Raw genomic sequence first — 27319 nt, 5'->3', positions numbered from 1 at the left:
CATAAATTTAGGATCTCATTTACCTAGCAAAAGGTCTTGTTCACACCCTCAGAAAGCAATCCTAATAGAAAAGCCAAAGTTAAAAAGCAGTCATTCTTTTTTCCCTGTCCTTGGTTATTTTGATCATTATCTGTAGCCTAGGGTAGTCTCTCAACCCTTAGCTCTACCTGGAGGATAAAAAAAAAAAAAAAAAAAAAAAAAAAAGCCCAAAGAAAGTCTTCCTGAACTTAACTCCAGACACAGAAAGGAAGATAAAGGAAAGAATATATTTCCAGTCAAAGGACAAGGATCTCTCTCTACATTTGAACTAGTAACTTGACAGGGAAAAGTCACGGACGAGGAAGGGCCTTGTGTGATTTTACAGTGTTCCTGTGTGGATGGATGTGGTCTTCCATTTGGTGGGGTGCCTAGCACAAACTTCGTCAGTCCATACCTTCCACTTTTCATACACTTTCTCTGACTTGCAGAGGGCATTATTGCAATAATGTTAACTGAAAGAAAAATAAGTTAAAATTTAATAGACTTTCCTCCTCATTCTTTTTTTCCTTCTAGAAAATTGGTATTGACACTGTTTAATTGGTATTCTATAATTGGTCACTAAATTTTTTGTTTATAACCTCAACCTACAATAGGAATTGAACATGTGTTAATAAATTTAACATAAAAAATATGTGAATGGCATATTTTGAATGGTTAATAACAGTGAGGTAGTTCAATAAATGTTTTTAGAACAAATTTACTAATGGGGGGAAAAGAAACCTCAATGCAACACATCTAAACATATTCTAAAAGACTTATGACAAGAGAGAAAGAGAGAGAGAAAAGGGAAAGAAAAGAAATCTAGTTTCATTAGAAGATACAAACACACACACACACACACACACACATTTGGGGGATAAAAATAACCTTGCTAAAACATAATACCAAAGGGAAAAACAAAATAATGTAAAACTTCAGTCAAATCATAAAAATGATGATCAACTGGAAACCCAAATTGCCACATGACAAAGAAAGATTTAATACCTTTATACTTAAAGAGCAGATATAAATTGGAATTGGTAAGACTCCAATTCAACCACTGTAGGTCTGAAGGATGGCCCACAGAGCTCCTCATGCTCCCTGTGCAGACACCTTGTTCAGACACCATCCTGAGTGAGAAGCTATAATTAGAATGGTGAACCTCCAAATCTCCTTTTCCCAAGATTCCATTATAATCTGCACTCTTGTCACCTTATGAACTCTAAGCCTCCTGGGATGTTAAATCTTAAATCTAATCTCTCCCATTCCTATTCAACACGTGCCCTATGGAATGTGAAAGGATCTCCAGTGTCCTCGCTTCTGTGAAAACAGTGTCTTCCGTGCCCCTTGCGCTGTGTGAAATCTGAATAGCCCCTGAAGAAACAGCTTCCCATACAGTCCTGTCTTCCTGATTCTCTGTTACTATTTCAATCAGCCCCCCATCTTCTTTAAAACATTCCAGAGTCTTTGAAACACAAGCCATTAGACTGAACTGCCCATTTTTGCTGTCATCTGGCATTTTCATGGTATTCTGCCTTTCCTTGAAGACTTTAGCTCCTGAATTACTGTGCATTTCTTTTCACCAGGACTCCTGCCATTTAGAGGGTGTTGCTTTTCCTAAAGTCTATCCAAAAAACATCCTATTCTCTTGGTTCTTTGATCTCCTTACTTTTCATAGACTTCTTACCCAATCTTGGCCATATACTTTCCTTGTCATACTTCATATCTTGTTAACAACAATAACTGCACTGCCTCCAAAAGCCCAATTTCAAATATACCTCTTTCAAACCAACTTGCTTCATCCACTAGGTCCCACTCCAGCAGTCTTTGAACCCACCTCTAATCCACTGAGATCTGCCACCACTTTTTAAATGACCACCACCTGTCCTATGTTCCTACCTTCCTCCTTAGCCATCACTATAATCATCTTCCTTGCAGAATACCTTAATTCCTTTTCTCTTTCTGTCCCATTTATCTGACAATACCTTGAACTTTGGCTGAATCCAACTTCCCTCTTTTTCCATTTGTCCTGCACATGAGCAGCAAACATGATTGGAGAAAAATAAACAGTTATCTTAGTTGGTCTTCACTAAACGTATGACCATAAACCTCTGGTGGTAAGAACTAACTAGCAAGCCTACTGCATGAACCATAGTTAGCTCTTGAAATTAATACTTCAAACCTCTCTTCCCCAATCTTCAACTCCTCCTCCCCTCACACTCTCAGCTGATAATTTCACTATGTCTCTGAGAAAATAATCACCAGATTATTTTCTTTCTCATACTCTATCATCAAATCTCCTCATACCTGTACCTAGTATTAAAATGAGTAAATTCTTCTACTTTCTTAAGGTCATACCTCCTCCTCTTTTATAGTGGATCCCATCCCTGAAAAAAATTTGCTCCTGCAACTGTCCCTTCTTTCATTCATAACATCCCTTTGTCTCTGCATGGAACATTCAGTTTTAGACATAAACATATTGTGACATCTCTCATCTTAAAAACAAATAAACAGTGATCCTCATAGCCAATTGGCTTGGAGATCAACGCTTCCCAGTGATACCAACAACAAGCAAGGCTTAACAACAAGACTGCACACAGCCCCCAAAGGGCTACACCAAGACTGTCCACCTCAGGTAACTGGGAGGCTGACTCACTGAACCATATAGGACACCTTAGCACACAAAGCCACCCTACTAACTCAGGGAAGCTGTGAAAATGCGAAGACAAGGAAATAGATCACAAACAAAAGAAATGGAGGAAAAGAAGAGACTGTATATAGAGTTCAAAACCACGCTTATAAGATTTTTCAAGAATTTCCTAGAAAAGGTTGATAAGACCTATGAGGAGATGAAAGTGGATCAACAAGAACTAATAAGGGGTCAACAAGAATTAATAACGGATCAACAAGAAATAAATAATACATTGTCTCACCCAAACCAGTTTGGCTCAGTGGTAGAGCGTCAGTCTGCGGACTGAAAGGTCCCAGGTTCGATTCCAGTCAGAGGCATGTACATTGGTTGCGGGCATATCCCCGGTGGGGGGTGTGCAGGAGGCAGCTGGTCGATGTTTCTCTCTCATCAACATTTCTAGCTCTCTAGCTCTCTCCCTTCCTCTCTGTAAAAAAAATCAATAATATATATATATATTTTTTTAAAAAAATATATATATATATATATTTTTTTTTTTTTTAAAGAATACATTGTCTGAAATAAAAAATATTATACAGAGTCCTAAAAACAGAATGGAGTATTGCAAGAATCAAGTCAAAGATTTGGAACATAAAGAGCCAGAAGACACTCCTCTGCAGAAGCAAGAAGACAAGAGAATCCAGAAAGTTGAAGATAATGTAAGAAACCTCTGGGATATCTTCAAGCAAACCAACATCAGAATTATGGAGGTCCCAGAAGATAAGAGAGAGCAAGATATCAAAAACATACTGAAAGAAATAGTGACAGAAAACTTCCCCCACCTGGTGAAAGAATTAGACTTACAAGTTCAGGAAGCGCACAGAACTCCAAACAAAGGGAATCCAAAGAAGACTACACCAAGACACATCATAATTAAAATTCCAAGAGCAAAAAACAAAGAGAGAATATTAAAAGCAGCAAGAGCAAAGCAGGTAGTTACCTATAAAGGAGCACCCATAGGATTGTCAGCTGATTTCTCAACAGAAACCATGCAGGCCAGACGGGAATGGCAAGAGATATTCAAGGTGATGAATAGCAAGAACCTACAGCCAAAAATAATTTACCTCGCAAAGCTATCACTCAGAATCAAAGGCCAGATAAAGAGCTTCACCAATTAAAAAAAAAAAAAAAAAGCTAAAGGAGTTCATCACTGCCAAACCAGAATTATATGAATTGCTGAAGGGGGTTCTTTCAGAAGAGAAAGTAAATAAAGATAAAAACTATGAACAACAAATACGTAACTATCAACAAGTGAATCTAAAAATCAAGGGAATTAAAAAAAATCTGATGAACAATATTAATTGGTGAATATAATAGAATCAGAGGTATGGAAGGGGAGTGAACTAACAATGCTTTGGGAAAAGGGGAGAGGGGGGATGTGGGAAGAGACTGAACATAAACTGTGCAACTATGGATGAGGACAATGGGAGGTGGGAAAAGGGCAGAGGGTGGGGTGGGAACCTGGTGGAGGGGAGCAATGGAGGGGCGGGGGGGGGGGAATGAGGAACATTTGTAATAATATGAACAATAAAGATTTATTTAAAAAAAAACAACACCTTGCTCTTCCATTCCCTCACCACGCATAAAATAAATGTCTCAAAAGAATGTGTCCACTAATATCTGCACTTTCTCACCATCCCTTTGCTCTTGAACGCACTCACTTATCCTTACAGCACTCACTTAACCTTACAGCATCTCCTTGCTAGGTCATCGAAGTCTTCCCTGTAACCAAAGTCAATGGTCACTTTCCACTCCCCACGTCACTTTACCTCTCAGCAGCATCTGGCAGATTAGCATCAGTCCCTCCTTTAAAAAAAAAACTTCCTTGGCTTGATTTTCAGGACACTCCATTTACCTAGGTTTCTTCCTACTGCCCCTCTTGTTCCCCAGAGTTATCTTAACATTCTAAATGACCCAATCCTATATCATGGCATTAAATGTGATCCATGCATTCCTAATTCCTGAAAGAAGTGTCCACTTTTCTCCTGGCTCATGTTGCAGCTCCATCTTCCTATGAAATTATCTCCATTTGGAAGACTAATAAGAATCGTACACTTAACATATCCAAAGTCAAATTCTTTTCTTTAAATTTTTCTCTTCCAAAGTCTGTTCCATTTCAAGAAATAGGACAACCCATTTGGTCAGGCAGCAGAACCTGAGATTGGAAAATAACTTTGGCTCTCCCGGCGCCCCTATGTTCGCACCATGTTGAGGCACAAACAGGCGTAAACCAACACATCACCTTGGAGGAGGACCAGGTGAACAGCAGCTGCAGAAGAGGCTCCAGAATTTGCAGTTGCAGCCCCAGCCCACCAGTGGCTGGGGAGCAATGGACTACCTAGGCGGAGTCTGTCCTATACTTAAAGACAGAGACTGCTCTGCCACCCACACCCCAGGACTTAAGCTATTTACCCAAAAGCAAAGTGGCCACTCTTCAAGCACTACCACGCAACAAAGTGGCAGTGAATCAATGAGTGCAGACGTGCTGCTGCCCCCTGCCCGGTGCACAGCATCCTATGGGGCCTGGAACAGAGCCTGTGTCTGCAGCAGCAGTAGCAGCAGCTACAGCAGATCCACGTCCAGGTGAACATGCGGGCCTAGCCAGAGCTGACACCCTGAAGACCTTAGGCAGCCACGTGTCCCAGCAGGTTTCTGCGGTCTTGGCTTTGCTCAGCCAGAAAGCTGGAAGCCAAGGTCTCTCTCTGGACACCTTGAAACAAGCCAAGCTACCTCACACAAACATCTCGTCCACCTCAGGGCTGTTGTCCTTTGCCCTGAAGCCGGGTGGGCCGAAGGTGCTCCCAAACCGCATCCCAGGTGCTTTGATACCTCAGCCCCAAACTCTGTGCTCTTCTAGAGCCCTTTCTCCACTGTGGTCTTAGACCCCTCCAAGAAAGGGAAAGGAAAGCCTCCAGTGTCTCCAGTGGATGTCAAACTCAAAGACGAGGCCACCCTCTACAGGCACAAGTATAAGTAGCAAGGTTTTGGGGACTGATAGCTCCTTGCAGATCCACCTCTGTTCCCATGCTGGAGAGAGACCATTCATGTGCTCTGTCTGTGGCCACTGGTTCACCACCAAGGGCAACCTCAAGGTACACTTTCATCGACTCCCCCAGGGGAAGGCAAATGCCAGCTTTTTGCCAAGTTCCACGATGCAATGGTGTTCACTATGCACTTTCTGTACCTCTCTCCATAGATGAACCGAGTCTCTCTCTAGACAGCAAACCTGTCCTGGTCACAGGGATACCCAATACAGGTCTTTCTCAGAATCTCTCTTTAGGGACTAAAGCCAAGGACCTAATGGGTGTCCCACTGGTCACCTACCTGTAGCCTGGGCCTTCTCCAGAGAGTAAGGATGGACCCCTGCTCTCCAGGGTGGGCCAAACCATAATTCCCCAAGGGTTGGTGGTTTCTAAGGGAAAGTGGCACCTGAGCTAGAGTGAGAAACCCTTAAGTTGCAGCAGCTGGTAGAGAACATTGGCAAGGCCACCACCAACCCCAACCCCAACAAATGAATCATTTCTCACTGTGTCTTAAGCTGCCAAAACGCCCTCAAAATGCATTACCACACCCACACCGAGAGGCCATTCTGCTGTAAAATTTGTGACCAAGCCTTCTCCACCAAAGGCAATCTGAACACACATTGAACCAACACTTCCATGAAGACCAGCATTCGTGCACCATCTGCCAGAAGTCATGTTGCAGTAGCATATTCAGATGCACATGGATGGTCAGATTCCCAACACACTCTGCTGAAGAGTCCCTGTGACTTTATGGATCCTGAGCTAATGACAGTCAGTGAGAATGGCAGCATTAGTGCCATCTGTCACAATGACACTATTGAACGCATCAATGTAGAAGAAGTTGCCTTCCAGGATGCTCCCAGAAACTCCTCAAAAGCCCCCATACCTCTTCCCAGAATACACTCCACATCACCCACACCACGGTTCACCATAATGCGCCCCCTCCCATCCCAATGCCTTGGGGAAGGTGGATCTTGCTCCTGTGGTTCTGCAGCGGCAGAGTAGCAGATAAAATGATTCAGTGGAGAGCGATGGCTTGACCAATGACTCTTCCTCCTCAGTGATGGGACACCAGGAGTATCAGAGCCCAAGTCCAGTCATCCTGGAGACCAAATGCTTTCAGGCCCTCTCCCCAGCCAATGACTAAGCAGAAAGCATCAAATCCAAGTCTCCTGATGCTGGCGGCAAGCTTGAACAATAGCTGCACTGTGGAAGGTCAGAACAGTCTTCAGTCAACATCTGTCTGAGTCCAGCCAACCCATGTCAAAGTTCCTGGTGCAGTTGGACCTGTGATCATGTCTCTAGGCATGGCATCTTTGCTAGTGGTCCAGTCACATAGACAGGGCAAGTAGCATGCCTGCACATGGTGTGGGAAGAACTTCTTGTTGGTCAGTGACCTCCAAACTCATGAACTGACTCAAACTGGGGAGAAATCTTTTGTGTGTAACATATGTGGGCAAGCTTTCACCACCAAAGGCAACTTGAAGGTCCACTATATGACACATGGCACCAAAAACAGGAAGCTGGCCATTGAAAACACTGTGTCTCTTCTGGGAACAAAGAGGGTCCCAGAGGTGTTCCCCAAGGAAATCATGGCCCCATCAGTGAACATGAACCCTGTTGTGTGGAAGCAGTACACCATCATGCTCAACTGTGTGATCTGGCCATGAAGACCAACCAGATCTCGGTGATCCTGAGCAGAGGCATTTCTACTCCCCAGTTTCCCTGGAGACCAGCTCCATAGTCAATACCACCCGCTCCAATGGTTTCACCAGGACTGGATCTGTTGTTGTTGTTGTTTTTAAGAACCCTTCTCCTCATGTTTGTTTTTTTACTTATACTTATGTGCAAATGTTTACAATTGTGACCACAACCTCAGACTTAATCACCATGCTGCTATGCTGCTTTGTAAAACAAAACAAAAAATGCCACACATACAAAATATAGACTATTTTTTTTTTCTTTTAAACAATTTTTATTTGGATGTAGTTGGTATACAGAATAGTTTCAGGCGTACAATGTACAATATAGTAATTCAACATTTACACACCTTACAAAGTGAACACTGCACTAAGTCTAATAATCATCTGCCACCGTGCAAACCTCCCACAATATTATTTTACACCTGTTCTTCATTCCCTCCCTCTTGCAGCTGTCAGTATTTATGACTTGTTTCCTTTTATATGAAAATGTAATTTAGACCCACTAAAGTTTATATATCTTCAGTCTATAAGTCAATGATCTTTTATGAGACCTAAAAGAGCGCTCCCCTTCTCTCTCTCTCTCTCTCTCTCTCTCTCTCTCTCTCTCTCTCTCTCTCTCTCTCTCTCTTTCCCCCCCCCCCCCCTTGCAATTGCTTTTTTCTTATTACCTTAATCCTTTGGGGCTTAAGTTTAGGAGAGGGAAAATAGACATTCATGCAAAGTGCTTTCTGGATGGCTCAAGATTTCGCTTCTTGGCAGAATCATGCAAAGCAGCTAGAAGGGTTTGGGGTTGTGCCCTTGCTGCAGGGTCTGACTCTGCTTAGGAAACCAGAAAAGGACCACAGAACCTTCCACACTGCCTATTTAAAGGGGCTCTCCTCGCCTGCCTGGGAGGGGTACAAGCTTTGGGAAGGGCCACATGATACATAAATAAGAACTTCCTCCTTCCCTTTGATTTATTTTTGTTCCATACCTAGACCAGCTTTTGATTGAGAACCATAAGCTTTTAACCATTGGGCAGCACTTGCAATTACATCTTTTTGATAACTGGATCTTGTTTTGGGGACAGATTCTTTTTTTTTTTTTAAATCAATCTTTATTGTTCATATTGTTACAAAGGTTCCTCATTTCTTCCCCCCTCCACCAGGTTCCCACCCCACCCGCCGCCCCCTCCCCATCCCCCATTGTCCTCACTCATAGATGCAGTTTATGTTCAGTCTCTTCCTCCCTCCCTTTCCCCGATAGTAAATCCCTTTTCAGATAGTAAATCAGTTACTTAGCATTTTCTCATATCAATAATACCACCACATGCCCAATGATATACTTCACACAAAAGACATTTCCAAATAGGTCAACCAGCCTCATCCAGGCCCCACCCAAGGCACTCACAGATCAACACCCCAGCCCTATATTAACTCAACACATCCAGATCTAAGCCTTCATCACTTGATTCAGCAGACCCTCAAGTTCCCACAAAAGTTTCCAGCCATGTCTGAGAGGCAGCCGTGGGGCAGGGGCAGGCGAGGAGCGAGCTGTTTCAGGCCTGGCTGCTCCGGGCCTGGCCTCTGTTGCTCTGGTTCGTTCCACAACCAGCTGCTCCGGGTCTGGTCACCGCCGCTCCCGACCTAGTTGCTCTGGACCTGGCTGCTGCTGCTCCGGGCCTGGCCGCACCCGACCCGGCTGCTCTGGGCCTAGCTGCTCCGGGCCCGGCCACTCCGGGCCTGGCCGCTCCCAGCCTGGCAGCCGCTGCTCCAGGCCTGGCCGCACCAGACCCGGCTCCTCCAGGCCTGGCTGCTCCCAGTTTGGCAGCCGCTGCTCCGGGCCTGGCCGCTCCCAGCCTGGCAGCCGCTGCTCCGGGCCTGGCCGCACCAGACCCAGCTGCTCCGGGCCTGGCCGCTCCCAGCCTGGCAACCGCTGCTTTGAGCCTGGCCGCACAAGACCCAGCTGCTCCAGGCCTGGTCGCTCCCAGCCTGGCAGCCGCTGCTCTGGGCCTGGCCGCACCAGACCCGGCTGCTCCGGCCTGGCCGCTCCCAGCCTGGCAACCGCTGCTTTGAGCCTGGCTGCACCAGATCCGGCTGCTCCGGGCCTGGCCGCTCCCAGCCTGGCAGCCGCTGCTCCAGGCCTGGCCACACCAGACCCGGCTGCTCCGAGCCTGGCCGCTTCCATCCTGGCAGCCGCTGCTCCGGGCCTGGCCGCACCAGACCCGGCTGCTCCAGGCCTGGCCACTCTCAGCCTGGCAGCCACTGCTCCGGGCCTGGCCGCTCCCAGCCTGGCAGATGCTGCTCCGGGCCTGGCCGCACCAGACCCGGCTGCTCTGGGCCCGGCTGCCCCGGGCCCGGCCGCTCCGAGTCTGGCCGCTCCCAGCCTGGATGCTCCGGGCTTGGCTACTGCTGTTCTGGACCTGGCTGCTCCCAACCCGACTGCTCTGGGCCCGGCCACTCCGGGTCTGGGTGTTCCTGGACTGGCCACCCTGGGCTTGGCTGCCTCCGCCTCAGGCCTGGCTGCCACTGCCCCAGGTCTGGCTGCTCCAGTGCTGGCTGTTGTTGCTCTGGTTCTGGCTGCTGCTGCTCTGGGGCCTGGCCATTGCTGCTCCAGGCCCAGCTGCCACTGCCTTGTGCCTGGCCACTCTAGGCCTGGCCGCCGCTGTTCCAACATTCTGTCCTTTTTTTTTTTTTTAAACGCATTTATGTTGCAATGTTGGCTGGTGAGTTGAGTTCTGACTTAGTCTTTGATTTTTCAAGATCTTCTTTGTATTCTTTCTTAAGTAATTTTACTATCTTTTGCTCTCACTTGATTTCTTCACATTGAGAACTTTGGTTTCTTCCTCCTGTCCTGGGAGCTCAGCAGGTTGGCCTGTGGCTCCCCTTTGTTCTCCACGGGCTCCCGCGCTGCTCCAGCCTGTTGCCGGGGTCGGCGCCACCCAGGAAGCAGCCCCTGGCCTTGGCTCCGTTGCCCGCGCTCAGAGGTCGATGGCTCAGGGGCACCCCCGCCCCCTGGGGGCCCCATCGCCCGGCTCCCTGCCGGCGCCCGGCTGGCTGGTGTCGCAGGGGCTCCTGATCCCTGTTGCATTCCTCCAGTCTGGAGCTTTTTTTTTTTTCTCCTTCCCACTAGGGGAGTCTAGGATCAGAGTCAACAGACTGTCCTCTGCGCGCAGTGCGGGACTCTGGGGGCTCTGCTTTTCGCCACTCCCCTGGGATTCCGCCTCACAGCCCCATCTCCCCCTGCCCGAGCCTGGGTCCCCAGGGTCTGGTCCAGGACTGGGGTTCAGAGCAGTCCGGACTGAGGCTCAGCGCCGCCGGAGGCTTTGTTTCTTCACGCTAGGGTAATCCAGCATCAGAGTCAACATTCAGTCCTCTGCGCTCAATATGCGCGCGACTCCGGGGGCCCTGCTTTTCGCTGCTCGCTTGGGATTCCGCCTCACAGCCTCGATAGACTATTTTTTATTTTAATTTTTGAACGAAGTGTATGTAATAAGCAAATGCCGAAACGTTGTCCTAATGGTTTACGGAGAAAGAAGGAAAAGACCCTAATTTCTGGGTGGTGGAGTCTTGCCCCTCAGTGTGTAAATGTAGAACCCTAACTGGTTTGGCTCAGTGGGTAGAATGTTGGCCTGCAAACTGAAGGGTCCCTAGTTTGATCCTGATCAAGGGCACAGATCTCTAGCACATACTGCAGCTACAGGCTCCTCCCTAGCCCTGGCCCTGGTCAGAGCTTGTGCAGGAGGCAACTAATGGATGTGCTTCTCTCACATCGATATTTTTCTGTCCCTCCCTCTCTCTAAAAATCAGTGGAAAAATATCTTGATTTAAAAAAACAAAACATATCAAAAGTTGGTCTCTGAGTTATTTTACCTGACTTTAGGATAAAAAATATGTATTTTCCAAGTTGTGCCTTTCCTTCTGGAATTGTAAGTGAACACAATATTAGTACCTGTTTACATGGTGAAGTAGATATATTGTAGTTAGAGGTCACACTGGATACTTTCTCACTGTTATACCTTGTGAATGTATGATCCATGGAGAAAACCTGCTGATGCTGACAGTTGGAAAATACATTTTGGATACTCCCCTCCAAAAAAAATCCCCCCAAAACCTGATATTGATCTTTTAGCTTTTCCAGTTGTTTTTTGCTTCTTTGTATTTCAAATCTTTGACTTGATTCTTGTGTTCCTCTAGTTTGCTGTTAGGTGTCTGTATAATATTTTTTATTTCAGTCAGTGCACGTTTAATTTCTAGTTGGTCCTTTTCCATATCCTGAGGGTCTCGCTAAATTTATCGGCCTTTTCTAGGAAATTCTTGAAAAACCTTATAACCTTTTGTTTTGAACTCTATCTCTAGTTGTTTGTTTTCCTCCATTTATTTCATTTGTGACCTGTTTGTCTCTGCATTTTCACTGCTTCCCTGAGTTGGTAAAGTAGCTTTGTGCGGTAGGTGTCTTATATGGGCCAGTGGCTGGGCCTCCCGTTACTCTTGGTGCACCCCTTTGTGGATTGTGTGTACAGCCTTGTTGTAGTTAAGTCTTGATTTTTTTTTATTATCACTTGGAGGAGTTGACCTCCAGGCAAATTGGCTGGGAGGATCAGCTGTGTCTATGCCGGGAGACAGCCTTATTCAACTAGAGTTGGAAAATTGCAAAAGCCTCTGTACTCAGCTTGGTTGGGGCGGAGTTTCAGGGTGGAGCCTACAGCCTTGGCTTCCCGTCAGCCCCGCCCTATTGCTGCAAGCACCTCTGAGAGAAAGGCGCCCTTGAGTTTCGCCTGCTGCCAGATAGTGTAGTCTCTCCCCCAGTGAATCTGAATTCCCAGATTCTCACCTGGAGCTGGGGTTCACAACTGGAGTTCAGCACAGTCCAGAGCTTTTCTCCTTCCCGCTAAAGCAATCCAGCAGCAGTCAACAGTCCATCCTCTGCGCACATTCACGTGCGCATCTCCGGAGATCTGCCTTTTGCCACTCCACTGAGTTTTTGCCTTACAGCCCAGATTCCCCAGTATGAGCGTGGGTCCCCAGGGTCTCACCCAGAACTGGGGTTCAGTGCAGTCCGGAGCTTTTATCTCCTTCCTGCTAGGGAATGCCAGCCAGGCACTCAGCCGCCCTGTCCTCTCTGGCTCCGTCCTTTCCGCATGCGCACGCCCATCTCCATACCTTAGGCTTTAACAGCTCCTCCCATTTTCCTTGTGGTTTTCTCTTTCCTTCTAGTTGTAGAATTTCCAGTCAGTCAGCTTTCCTGTAGTTCTGGATAATGTCTGTTTTAGCTTTCAGTTGAATTTTTGAAATTTTTGTGCTATGCTGCAGTTTAGGTGTTTACCTATGCCGCCATCTTGGTTCCTCTCTCAGTGACCCTTTTATAGTTCAGACTAGATCATGTTACTCCCTTGCCTGAAACCACCAGTGGCTTCCCATTATTCTCATGTGCAGAGAGGGGCCTCAATTTAGCCCACAGAGCCATACAAGATCTAGCTTCCATCAACCTCCTTAACTTCATTTTCTAACTTCCTTGCTCACTCTGCTCAACTACACTGGCCTTTTCTCTGTCCTCATTCATGCCAAGTATCCTTACTCTCAGGACTTTTGTTCTCTTCATCCCAGTCACAAAGGTAACTCCTTAACTTCATTGAAGTCCCTGCTCAAAGTCCCCACCTCCAAGAATCCTTTCAAGTCCACTGGGTATAAAATAGTCCTCCCAACTCACCACCCACTTTTCTTCTCATTATTATTCACAGGTTTTATATTTGTGAGTTTGCCTTTCTAAAATTTAGAAAAATGTTGAGTTGCCCAACACTTATGTTCCTAGCTGAGGTCTAACAAGTCAACACTGCCTTTTAGTTCTTATACTTTCCTTTTTACAGTATATTTTTCACTTTTTTTGTTTTTTGTTGGTGATTCCACTGTTTAAAATGGCTCCCAAGTGTAGTGCTAAAGTGCTGTCCAGTGTTTCTAAGTGCGAGGTGTGATGTGCCTGAGAGAAAATACAGAAAAAAGGTTAGACAAGCTTTGTTCACATCAGTTAGTTCTATTGGGTTTGTGTCAATAGAACAACATATACATTAGTATCACACCCTCCCACCCCCCAATCTCACCTTATGTGTTTTCACTTTCTGCCGTTACCTATGGTCCAAAATTACTAAATAGAAATTTCCAGAATTAAAGTTTATACATTTTAAATTGCAAGCTGTTCTGAATAGCTTGATGAAATCTTGCACCATCCCACTGCTCAGAACATAAATCTTCCCTTTGTCCAGTGTCTCCATGCTGCAGATGTTCCCCATCCATCAGTCACTTAGTAGTCATCTCAGTTATCAAATCAACTGTTTTGGTATCAGTGTTTTGTTAGAGGAAACTTTTAACAGAGGCCAGGTGCACAAATTTCATGAATGGGGTGTGTGTGTGTGGGGGTGTCCCTCAGCCTGGTCTGCACCCTCTCCAATCTAGGACACCCTCCTCATAATTCAGAACCTCTGGCTCCTGTTCACCTGCCTACCTGATCACCCCTAACTCACCTGCCTGCCTGATCACCCCTAACTGCCTCTGCTTGCCAGCCTGATAGCACCCCAACTGCCCCCCTCCTAACGCCCCCCCCTCCCCCGTCGCCTCCTAACTAACTTGAAGAACATTGGACGTCCAGAAGATTTCTGGTTGAACTGGTCAATTAGCATATTACCCTTTATTAGTATAAATGGCCCCAAAGTGCAAGAGCAATGATGCTGCAATTCAGATGTGCTGGAGAAGCCATAAACTTTATCAAAGATTTGTATGTATAGGGAAAAAGTCCATATAGGAGTTGGTACTATCTGCAGCTTGGGAAGGAACCACAATATTAAATAAGATCTCTTTAAACGGAAACACACAAATAACAACCTTATTTGTTGACCAATTGACAAAGATGTTAACTAGAGGCTCACAAAAACCTAACCTTCTATTTCCCCTAGGAGCAATGGCTCAGCATTAATGGTGAATTTAACAGAATTATAAAAAAAAAAAAAAAAAAAAAGGAAACAAAAAAACCTGACTGTACTCATCTCCTATTACCACCTAATATTATAAAAGTATCTCCTCATTTAGAAGGTAAAACTCCAAAAGGGCAAAAATTTCTTTCATTTACTTTTTTTTTCCTTTCCTAATTTATCTCTAAGGTTTACAACAGTACATTAGCATTGAGCAGAGGAAAAGGATGGATAGGCAATTCCTCAAAGAAACTCAACTGGCCAATAAAGTTATATAAAATATTCAATCTTGCTAGTAATCATGGAAGTGTAAACAAAAACAGCTAAGAGTTTTCCTCCATCAATGCTACTACCTTGTGTTGGTAAGAGTTCAAGAACATTTTGTTCTTGACAAGGCTAGTGTATTATAAACACTACCTAAAACATAGTAAGTTTTTCTAAGACAAATATAAGTATTAAACTAATAAGAGTTAACAAGCATTTAACAACTCTCAAGGAAAACCAAAGGTAAAACCTTCAGTAGCTTAGGTTTTTAAAAAAAGTTTTAAAGTGAATTGTACAATTAAGACTTTTTAAAAGTACATATCCTTTGACCGAGCAATTCCACACCCAGGAAATAAAGACCTAAATATGTGCAAAAATTTATCAACAAGGATAATCCTTATAGCACAATTAATGATAAAACATTACAAATGACCTCAATATCTAAAGATGGGCGAAAAAATAAATAAAAAGGTAATATTACATGACTATCCAAAAATTGTCAAAAACTGTAAGATGGAAAAAAAGGCTCACTAAACATTAAAAATAGATCAAATAGCCGAAACCGGTTTGGCTCAGCGGTAGAGCGTCGGTCTGCGGACTGAAGGGTCCCGGGTTCGATTCCGGTCAAGGGCATGTACGTTGGTTGCGGGCACATCCCCGGTAGGGTCATGCAAGAGGCAGCTGGTCGATGTTTCTCTCTCATCGACGTTTCTAGCTCTCTATCTCTCTCCCTTCCTCTCTGTAAAAAATCAATAAAATATATTTTAAAAATAGATCAACTAGGCACAAATAGTCACTTTTATTTCTTACAGTCCATATGCATAAAAATATGAAAATGTTTGTAGTTATTACCACCAAGTATGAAGATGGATAATCCAAAATGTTGGTATTTCTGTATTTTCCCTTCCAATAAACATACATTTTTGTAATTTATAAAATAGACCTAAGTGGTTTGGCTCAAGTGGACAGAGTGTTGGCCTGTGGACTGAAGGGTCCCAGGTTAGATTCCAGTCAAGGGCATGCACCCTAGTTGCGGGCACATCCCCAGTAGGGGGTGTGCAAGAGGCAGCTGGTCGATGTTTCTCTCTCATCGACGTTTCTAGCTCTCTCTCCCTTCCTCTCTGTAAAAAATCAATATATTTTTTAAAAAGTCACACAATCATATACATATACAGTGACTTAAATTTATATAAACTAGTTTTTCCTGAGAAATGTAGAAACTTAATGTACCCAAACTACACAAATTGCCAGAAACTAGACACCACTTTTCATATTTAACATTTTGAAATCCTCATTGTCTTATAAATACAAAATGAAATTGACGAGAACAGATTTCTGGTCATTTTAATTTGTAAAACAAATTACAAGCTTTATGGGCAGAAATGAAGGCAAAACCTTCAGCTGCTTACATTTTGATCATGACAAGGCCAATGTATAACACTACTCAAGAACATAATAAGTTTTTCCAAGACAATAATAAATATTAAAGCGTTAATAAACATTCAACAACTCTCAAACAGATAGTCATCAAAAAAAGGCAAGTCTAATGTGTCATTTGCTAAAGAATTTAATGCTGAAGTGGAAAAAAACTCATCAAAAACATCAGTCTTCAGGGAACTTTCCAAGTTCAATGTTCTATCACACTCATTATTTGTTACTGGGTTTGGCTGAACTTGACAAAGATTTTTCTTGGTAGGGCTACAATAATTATGTTCCTGTCTCAGGTGTGTGTTTGGGAGAATACCATTTAATTCAGTAGGTACTGGTGCTGGGATATGGTTATTTTCCATTTCTAAATATCTAAAGTCAGTTTCCCTATTTTCTGAGAGTTCTGTACAAACAGTTGGAGACAATAATTCTGCTAAAATTTCTTCATGAGTTTGACCACTATATGAAGAAACACTAGCAGCAGTGGTTCTTCCATATTTATTATCAGTAATCCCAATTTGATATTGCAGTTCTTTTAACACATCTTCTATTGACTGGCCATCATTTGGAGACCCACAATGAGAAACGTGCTCTAAATTTTCACTTGGGAGTTTTCCATGTTGGGGGGAAGACATAAGAGCAGCTAATTTCTTCTTTTTTGCCTTAAGTTTTTTAAGAAGTTTTAGACGAAGTTTATGAATCTGATCCTCACTGGAGTCTTCATGGTTTGCTAAAGAAACACCATTTTCGTTTCCACCAGATCTGTGGTTGAGGTGAACGCCATATGAGGCATTTTCATGTTTCTTCAAAACTTCCAGGTCAGCATTAACATCAGCATGTGAAGAAGCCACGCTACCTGATGATGGAAGACTTGGTGGAGGGTTACTGGCTGGAGAAGGCTTACTTGCACGAGGTTTCCTGGATGCCCGGTGAGCCTTCTGGTTCACACCTTTAGTTTTATAGCCACCAAAATTACTTGCCCCCTTAACTGAATGCTGTAAATCAGTTATAGCATTTCTATTATGAGCTGAAACACAAGGTGGCAAAAAAGAAGCACCCTTGCTTAATAAGCCTTTAACCCAACTTCCCATAAATGGTTTCTTCAGATTTTCTTTCTGAGATGGGTTCTGTGATGACTCAGCAATGGTTTGAGAAAATTTTCTCTTCAAATTAGATATCTGAGATGTAACGTGTTGTTCTGTTTTTAATTTCTCAGTTTTTGGTGAAAGAAAATGATTGACAGGAACATCCTTCTCTAGGGCAACTGTACCTTCAATTTCTACTGACTTTACTCCCTGTATAGGATCAGTAGCATGGACATTAGTCATAGAGTTAGTAATTATAGTATTTTCTGAATTTGACTGTATTGACTGCATGCTTGTACTTATAATCGGAGAAGGAAACCTTAAGTCTACAAATTGGTCTTGGATAAACTTTTCCTTACATGGAACTGATACTAAAGAAGCCATTAGTGACTCTTGCGGTTGCAAAGTATTTGTTTTGATGACTACTCCATTTTCTGCCACAGGTGTATTTTCTAATAGGAAACCTTCAGAGTTAGCCTGTACTTTTTCAAGTGTTGAAGGCATAATATCATTGCCAATCAAACCTTTTGGAACTGAAAGTAAATGAGGCTGATGAGCTACAGCTTTATCCTGGCAAAGAGTATTAGGAGTAACTGATGTATTTTGGGAGGCCGTTCCTGAAGGTTTTTCAGCTGAGGAAGCATCTCCCATAAAATGCACTGCTGGAGGTGGCTGTGTCTCATCACTGAAAGCGTGCTGATCATTAGTCTTTTGAAGTGAAGGACAGGCAGATTTTTTATCTGTCATTTGGGCTGTTTTTCTTTCCCAAATAACAATATGTATCTCTGAAGCAGGACATTCAAATTCCTTATACCTTTTACAACATGGGCCTTTTAGGTCATCACATTCCAGCCAACTTCCTGGGGAATGACGGAGAAAATGAAAGGTCAGACATTTAAAACCACCACCCTAGGTTAACTTTCTTCTGGCCACTAAAACTGCTATATCATTGAACATCTACCAAAGAGCATAATAGAAAACATGACCATATCCTCCTGTCACTATTTTTCCCTGTCAAGTGTCTAAGTCCTTACTGGATAATGAAAGTTATGGACTGACATTGAGAAATTTGAAAAAGAATTTTTACTCTTTCTTGAAATGCAAAATTCAAGACAGACAAATATTTAACTTTTGAGACTTAGAATACAGTATCACCTAATTTATCCAACAAAATCAGAAAACAGATTTTTCCCATATATATGAGTCCTCAAGATAAATGAAGCTGTTTCCTCAAGTACTGACATTTGTTCCAATTCTTATTTTCTTTTATTTATTTTTTCTTTTATTTTTTTTAAAAAGCTTAGGAAGGGAGGTGTCTACTTTTTATTTCTGAACCTAAGTTTTCTCATTTGTCAAGAGGGAATGGGATGATGAATATAAGAGAAGAGGTGAACCCCCTCGACACACAAATCCACCCCAATCAAAACCATTCACTAAGTTTATGTGAATACTAGTACACCCTCATAAACTACCTGAACACATTATTTCACAATCTATACCCATAAAAACTTTGAGAATCTTTTGTTTGTCTTAGTAATGTGCACATAAGAAACACCTGATTAATATTTGGGCCCAATCCCCAGAGATCTAGAGGAGAACCAAGACATCTTTAATAAGCTAACCATGATTTTTATATGCTGTCAAGGCTGGAAACCATTTAACCTCTTTTACCTACAGAGGATTTTTTTCTCCCCTGGAATACAATAAAACTTTGAAGTAAATGGTTTTTTGAGTTTTTGTTTACTATTGAAAACAACTTCCTCCAAATTCTGAAGTAGGGTAAAACTTTAAGGTAATTAATTACATTGATAATGCAAGCCTTAGTTGGCAAAGTACTTTTATAACACATTATAGTGTCACCCATCCAAACCATCCCAGAAGGAAAATATCAAATATAGACAACAGAAAAATAAAAAAATATCAACGGCCCGATAGAACATTTTAAGGGGACTGAGTTGTCTTGTCTAAGACAAAGTGAATATTGTGAAGGAAATATCAGGTAAATGAAAGGGGAAAATTAGCAAAATCCATGAGTTGTATTATTTATCCTTCTATTAAAAAGTTTATTTAAGTGAAGGCTTTACCTTGACTGAAGCTGTTCAGCAAACTATTTCACAGAGAGAGAAGACTACACAGTTTATAATGTCTAATAGTTTCAGAAATAGATGTTTACTTTTATTTATATAAAAGTAAATTATATACAAATTACAAAGTAAGTAACAATTACAAAGTAAGTAAAACGCGAACCTTTGGTTCATTCTCAATTAAAAACCTTTAGCTGTACTTTCTTTACAAATACAAGGTTATATATCTAAAAAACCAAATTACCACCATCCATTTTTCTATACTGAACATATATTACTCATATAATAAAAAAAATAATAAAAACAAAGATATTAAGTGGAAAATAGCAAACTGTAAACCATTGGTATTATCTGATCTCATTTTTTGTCTAAAAAAGAAACATGCTTATGCGTATGTGTGCACATAAATATGCTGACTGGCCCCTCCCCTGGCTGGCCCAGTCCCTAATCGGCCCCCAACAACCCAAATGAGGGCGGGGCCAGCCCACCAACCACCCATGCACGAATTTGTGCACTGGACCTCTAGTATTATCATAAAAGAAAAAAATTTTTAACACTTACCATCAACACATAAAATCCACGTTATAAAATGATTATTTGCATGGTACTGAATTACAGAAGTTATTTGATAAAAACAGCCTTCAAAAAGAAAGGAGTAGTGTTGAAAGTTGGTATGTGGTAAGCCTTGTACGAAGTGCAACATGAATATGGGAGACATTCTGTGGGAGAAAAAGGCAAGAGGGATCAAACAATGTACCTGGTAATACAAAAGATGGTCTGGAGATAGTAAGTCACACAGTGCTTTCAAGGCAAACCACACTAATTCTTCTTGAGCCTTCATTAAAAATGGAGAACTCTTAAGACATGGGTAATGTTTAAACCCTTCTCAGAATGAGATCACTGACAGTTGGAAACTACTACGCAATAAGGCCAAAGACCATTAAACAAAAATTGCTCTGTAAACCGTGGCGCTGCTTCAGCTTAAAGATCTCTTGGGCCCTGGCCAGTGTAGCTTAGTTGAATGGGTATATATTGTCCTGTGCATCAAAAAGTTGCTGGCTCAATTCCCAGTCAGGGCATATGTCCAGGCTATAGTCTCGATCCTGGTAGAAAACGATGATTACGGGGGAAGAGGAGGAGGAGTGAAGCCAGGGAGGGAAGAGAAGGAAGAAGGTAGAGGAGGAAGAAGAAGAAAAAGGGGGGAAAGAGGAAGAAGAGGAGGCAGAAGAGGAAGAAGAAGGGAGAAGGAGAAGATAATCTCTTGGTAACTATTTTGTAGAATCAAAGGAAAACTCCAGACCTATTGGAATTTTCTTGGCATCAAGTACTCAAATAACTGCTTTTGTTAGAGGAGCTAGGTAATATGTAAAACAAAGTAACAAGCCCAAGATGTTCAAATAAACATTTAAAAACCCCAACATGCTAACATCTTCATTATCTCAGGAAGTACAGAGGCCCATGAAATTAAAATCTCCATTTAGGAAAAGTTTAATTTGTAACTAAGTAGAAGAAAATACAAGATACTGGTTAATCTACTATAAACGTCAAGATATGCATATCAAAAATACATCATTACAAAAACATGGCTAGCCAGAAAACAGAACTCAAGATGACGCTCAAGTAACTAAATTTAATAAAGCTCTCAGGATTTAAGAAAAATTTAAGGAATATTTAAACGGCTTAGTTTAAAATTTTTTTCAGTTGAAAAGTACTTGAATCAATGTCTAAAAAACCAATTATTCAGACTGATAAGGACAATTTGTAAATTATATGTTGTCAATCATGGTTAGAAAATAATGAAATCTCCAAAATTTAAGTACCTACAAGTAAAAAGTGCTGCAAAACTATCCATAACGCTCAACTCCCATTGACCTATTTCATTAATCTAAGATGCCACTAATTGTAAAATGTACTACTATAAAATAATACTGCAATTAAATTGTAACAATTTAGATGTATTCCATTTCAAGTATGTTAAAATATAAGAGTGTATCTTTGAATCAACCATCCACAGTAAAACTAGAGATATATTCTCACAGCTGGAAAGACAGGCTATAGGCACCTGCCTGACTCTGTAAGTACTACCCTGTTTCCTCGAAAATAAGATAGTGTCTTATATTAATTTTTGCTCCCAAAGATACACTAGGTCTTATTTTCAGGGGAGTCTTATTTTTCCATGAAGAAGAATATGGTACAAATTTATGGCTAATGAAAATAAAGGAAATTTATTACCTGTATACGGTACAGAAGTACAGTAGTTGTCAACATAAACCAGACAAACTGGGAGTCCTACAGTATCAAGAATTTACTCATTTATTCAATGACAATCATGTCGTCATCTTCTGGAACATCATCATAACAATCCAATTCCTGAATTTCCTGGTGAATTTCTTGTGACTCCATTTCTTTCAGAATCAGTGGACCAAATCTCTCATGTTTAGCCTAGGGGGGCCTTATTTTCGGAGTGGATGCCTTATATTTCACTCAGAAGGAAACCTTTAAGTAGGTCTTATTTTCGGAGGATGTCTTATTTTCGGGGAAACACGGTAATATTTAGTTCTCTCTTGGTCTTCTGATACTTGTTCAAGTTATCTTCTAAGGCTAGTTACTATTGTTGATCCCTAGACTTCAAAATCTCAGTAGTGTGAGTTTACACATGGAAAATGTTAACTAGGCAGCATTTCTTTCTTAATGGCATATTTAAAAAACAGTACAACTTATAAATGATGGCATGCTGGAATAAATAAAGTATATGCCTCCTCCCCTTTTTTCAGTTTATTTTCCTTGTAGTTCCACCAGATTCTAGTGTCCCTACAAGAGTATTTTCCTCCCCATGATTTAAGCTTGTCTCATTTCCAGTCTTTCATGTGAGGGTAAAGTTTACCCGTAGGCAGCAACAGATTTTGTTCTCAGGCTCCTTCCTATCCACATGCTTGGAGTATCAAGATGATGCTCAGAGTTGAAAATAGCAAGTCAGATTCTGGGTCAAGCATAAGAAAATTGGATGGGGAGAGTTAAGGGAACTGGAACCAGGAGAATTCAAGCTAAGATCCATTTGCATTCACTTCCCTAAACTCCTCCTAGAATAAGGATCAACCCTCACAAAGAGAAAACAGAAAAAGAGAGAAAGGAAGCACACAGGGACTGTTCTATCTGCCCTGCTCTGCTACCAAAGACAGCAGAGGATACTGAGTCTCTGATCCACACAGAACAGCCATGGTCTTATGCAAATGTCCTGGAGTACAAGCTTTTAACTTTCACCCCAACTAACGTAATAATTCATATTTTAGAAAATGTAAATTTATTACTTCTGAACTATAATAATGTAGATTTTAGACAGAAAAAAAAGTCTGCAAATGTAATTTTAAAACATCATTACATTTTAGATATATTACATCATTGAATTATTTCAGATTAACAAAAATAAAAAATCTGAATAAAATCAGGTGTAATTCAAATATTTAGAATTGGTTCATGTTAATGGTAAACAAGAAAATATATCTTTAGAAAATTTCAACAGTTCAACAAGGGTTTTCAAATATGTTCTTCGAGGTAGTTCAAGGGGATCTCATAAAAATAATAAAGCATTTTCTACCAAACAATGAAAAGTTCAATTAAGAAACATAATTTTATCTATTTAATATATCAGTGTTCCATCCAAAGTTTTGTAGGAAAAAAAGAGATTTTCATCTATCTTTTATAAACAGTTAAAAAAAAATATGTTAAAACTGAAACTTAAGTAAATATGCTTTTCAGATGACAATCCAGGAGAGTGTATGACCAGACTACTAAAGATCATGGTAGTAATGAAAATGAGATGGTCATTTCAAGAGTTGGTGAAGCTGTGGCCTATTTTCTCCGTGGTTAGTGTGTCAGCCCGTGGAACAAAAGTTGCGGGTTTGATTCCTGATCAAGGGTACATACATACCTTGGTTGCTGGTTTGACCCCCAGCCCTAACTGGGGCGCTTGCAGGAGGCAAGCAATTGATGTGTCTTTCTTATGTCAGTTTCCTCTCTCCCTCCCCTTCCTTCCTCTCTTTCACCCTTTCTGGAAAAAAATCAATGGAAAAAATATCCTCAGATGAGAATTAAAAAAAAATTTTTTTAAGAGTCGGTGAAGTAAAATTAGATCAGATTCTAAATTGGTGCTCTATGTCACCACCATGCTCTAAATGGAATTCCCAAACAAGTTACTTAAAGAAAAGTAGCAGATGTGAACCCACTAAATTATCATTCATTTGATTTCCCAATTCTTTTTCTCATGGGAACATTTTCTGATTGTAGAGTTAGAGATGAGGGCAACAGAAAATGAAGATTAAAGAGGAACTACACCTTTGTGAGCATACTGACAAAAGATAAACTACCTAAAATGGAATTAGCCTGTGAGTTTAAGGGGCTTCTGGTGCCACTGGAAAAGGTAATTCTAACCAGTCCTCCCACTGAGAATAAATAGAAAAGCTGGCAGAACATTATATAAGACAGCTGCTTAAGGGCAGCAGAAAGCTTACAAGAGGATGAGGAATCAGCAGGCCAAGGTCTGGGCGATGGAAATTCAGACTGATGAACTTATAGCTCATCTCTGAATCACGAGTTCTTTGAAATTAGATTAAGGAAGTGCCAGAATTCTAGTGACTGCAGGCACTTGGCAGAAGAGAAAAAATTTGATGTTTAATATTTGTAAAGGGAGAAAAAGGCAGAAGAACAAAAGACATAGGAAGTGGGGTCAGATAATCACCGAGTGCGCTGTTCAGTGGCATTTCACCTAGGAGACAGCTTGCTTGTTGGCCAAAGTTCCTAACAGAAAAGCATTTTGGCAATTCATAAATATGTGTTAACCTAAACTCCTGAAAAGTAGTTTGTAGTCATCACTTTCAATACTACACATTAAAAAAATATGTAAATACACCTTCGTTTTATTTTAAAATTGGTAAATTAATTTTTACTCACTCTTTCAATACCATTTTTCTTATTTGTGACTTATTGTTGCAATTGCCACAGGGACTAAAATGGGCAGCATTAAGTGGGTGCCACTCAGGAACAAGATCTGTAAAGGTGACCAGATTCTTCGTACAGCTAAAAAAAAAAAGGGGGGGGGGCAAAAACTTATTTACATTAAATTCATTCATGTTAATTTAAATCAATGTCTAAAATAGAAGGTACTGCCCTGGCCAAGTGACTTAGTTGGTTGGAATGTATTCCCATACACTAAAAGGTTTCAGGTTCAATTCCCTGTCAGGGTGCATGTAGGAGGCAACCAATCAATATTTCTTTCTCACATCTCCCTTCCCCCCTCCCCCCTCCTTTCCTCCCTCCCTCCCTCATACAGGAAGCAACCAATCAATATTTCTTTCTCACATAGATCTCCCTCCCTCCCAGAAATCAGTAAAAACATATCCTTGGGTGAGAATTAAAAAAAGAAAGTTATTAAAATAAATGGTACTTTCCTTCACTTGTTTATTCATATTTAACCTATCCCCCAAAACATATAATAAATAGGCTGGATGTTGCTTCCTAATCCTGGTAAAACACTTTGTGAAGACTCTACATGAATTACCTATCACCTTTCAGCTATGAGAAAAAGAACATGTTAGAGACAGGGAGGGTTTCTCAAAAGCAGTGCCACTGACAAGAGCCCTGCACACTCCTCTGTTGTGGGGCCTGTCCTGTGCACTATGCCATGCTTGACCTCTGCACACTATACATGCCAGTAACAGCCCCCAGCACCTCCAGACATTGCTGAATGTCCCACCTACGGCACACAAAGTCATTCCTAGTTGAGACCCACTGTCCTAAGCTCTCAAATGTATTATAAGAGCTGTACCCCTTACTCAAAAAATTCACAATCTGGCTATCAGATTGTGACTCCCAAAAACAAAAGTGGCATTTCCAAATAGAGAGTCAGGAATACAACTCAATTTTCTTCCTCTTTTTCTTAATCCTCACCCAAAGATATTGTTTCTATTGATTTTAGAGAGAAACAATCAGTTGTTTCCTATAACCCACAACTCTCAACCTTCCAATCTACAGGACGACACTCTTAAGCAACTGAGCCATTTAGGGTGATATTGTATTTTTTGGCAGCCAAAAAATAATGTGACAGTAACTTAATTTTCTTGATCCTTAAAAAGTTAGAACATTAGTTATGAAATAATTTTGTTTTCATAGGTTATACAAGTTCTAAATGTACACTTCGGCCTGAATACTTCAGAGCAATAGGCATCTAAAACAATGATCTTTAAAGATGTACATTGCACTTTATCTGCATTCGATTTAATAAAACTTGTTTTCAAAAGAACAATTATTTACTACCTAAGGGACATCAGTGTCTGTTCTAAACAATAACAAATACTGATAAATCACAAGTGAGATAAAGATAAGCACAGGCTGTTAACTGCAACACTCTCAGGGAAGCTAACACTTTAAAAGCAAAGCAGCATAAAGGGATCAACAAATGCATCATATGTAGTTTTGCTAAATTTTTGGTTCTCAAAGATAACTGTTAAGTAAAGGCTCTGATTTCTTAGTTTATAAAACAGAATTTGTTTCAGCAAAGAAGTGTTAATGCTCCATATGACACCCAACATTTCTGCAGAGCATTGTGCCAAGCTCTCCTCTTTCAAACAACTCCCACAGCAGGTGTTTTTCTTATCCCCATTGTACAGATAAGGAAAGTAAAATGCCAAATGCACATCACATGGTAGACAAACCCGAGATCGGAATCCAGGGAATCTGACTCAGTAGACCATGTGTTTAACACCAGGACATACCTTTTAAATCAAGTTAAAGCTCTTAAACCAGCACTAAAAACAGGATATTCTTCCAGCAGATTAAGTGTAAGTTTTAACCCATAATATTAAAATTTATTTCATGAAATACCATTTCACTTTAGCTTTTCCTCTATATCTACTTTTTAAATTATATATATATATACATATATACATATATACATATATACACACACACACATACACACACACACATATATATATATATATATATATACACACACACACACATATATATATATATATATTTCAGAGAGGAAGGGAGAGGGAGAGATAGGAACATCAATGATGAGAGAGAATCATTGATTGGCTGCCTCCTGCAAGGATTGGCTGCCTCAACACTAGGGATCAAGCTCTTAACCTGGGCATGTTCCCTGGCCGCAATCAAACCCAGGACCCTTCAATCCTCAGGCCGAGGGCTCTATCCACTGAGCCAAACTGGCTAGGGCTCTACTTTTATTTTTAGAACAAAGGAATTTTAAAAAAGAAAAGCAAAGTGGCTTCTTTCCCTTGAATTCTCAAGAGTTTTCTCTATATACCTCCAAATGCATTTATCACCACATCTTCAAAGTAACTTAAAGCAGCCAACAGCTCAAAGTATTTATGAAGTCTCTGACCCTCTGTTACATGTTTACCTGTTATCTCCCTAACTAATCTGAATTTGGCCAAGCCAAGTTGAGTTCCTGGCACACAGAATATATTCTATGAAAAACTGTCAAACTGAGATATAGATTTTAGAAAAGCTAGAATTGAGTTGATTTTAATCATCAAGCTTGTTTATATTATGTAAAATCCAGGTTGTGATTAGGGAGTTTACCACAGTGAGCAAGAAAGTATCAGAGGCCAGAAAACTTAAGCCTGAATTCTACCAATTACTAGTTAATGTGTCCCCTTAGACATCTTTTTAAATAACCACTTTCCACATTTGCCATATGGAAAGAAAATGAGATAATTTATATAAATCAATGATAGAAGATCAGGAAACAAATATTTGTTCACATACTCATTCACTTACACAAAATTATATAAGTTCTAGGTATGAGTGAAATTCTATTCTAGTACTTTCGAGCTAGCTGGTAAAAACAAAAACAAAAAAGTTTTCTGGTTCTGTTGCTTGCATTCCCTAGATCAGTGGTCGGCAAACTCATTAATCAACAGAGCCAAATATCAACAGTACAACGATTGAAATTTCTTTTGAGAGTTAAATTTTTTAAACTAAAAACTTCTTCTAATGCCACTTCTTCAAAATAGACTTGCTCAGGCCGTGGTATTTTATGGAAGAGACACACTCAAGGGACCA

At 41.1% G+C, this 27319-nt stretch overlaps 1 protein-coding gene and 1 pseudogene across 4 annotated transcripts in view; one reads left to right on the top strand and one right to left on the bottom strand.

Annotated features, from left to right (window-relative positions):
- The first annotated feature begins 1001 nt into the window (after positions 1-1001).
- On the top strand, positions 1002-7163 carry LOC118729575 (annotated as a pseudogene).
- An 8802-nt stretch (positions 7164-15965) lies between these two features.
- The window catches only part of USPL1 (ubiquitin specific peptidase like 1), a 29921-nt gene continuing 18567 nt past the window's right edge, over positions 15966-27319 (bottom strand). For all 4 annotated transcript variants that reach the window (XM_045588484.1, XM_036456266.2, XM_036456265.2 and 1 more), the window contains 3 exons: positions 24182-24307; positions 19796-19953; positions 15966-18010 (listed from right to left, as the gene is read on the bottom strand). In XM_045588484.1, the coding sequence (XP_045444440.1) occupies positions 16140-18010; positions 19796-19953; positions 24182-24307 (2155 nt within the window). In that variant the 3' untranslated portion in view covers positions 15966-16139. The remainder of the gene's footprint in view (positions 18011-19795; positions 19954-24181; positions 24308-27319) is intronic.

This window comes from Pipistrellus kuhlii, unplaced genomic scaffold (assembly GCF_014108245.1).
Source record: "Pipistrellus kuhlii isolate mPipKuh1 unplaced genomic scaffold, mPipKuh1.p scaffold_m20_p_3, whole genome shotgun sequence".
Taxonomy (NCBI): Eukaryota; Metazoa; Chordata; class Mammalia; order Chiroptera; family Vespertilionidae; genus Pipistrellus; species Pipistrellus kuhlii.
This window is presented reverse-complemented; position numbering and strand designations above follow the sequence as displayed.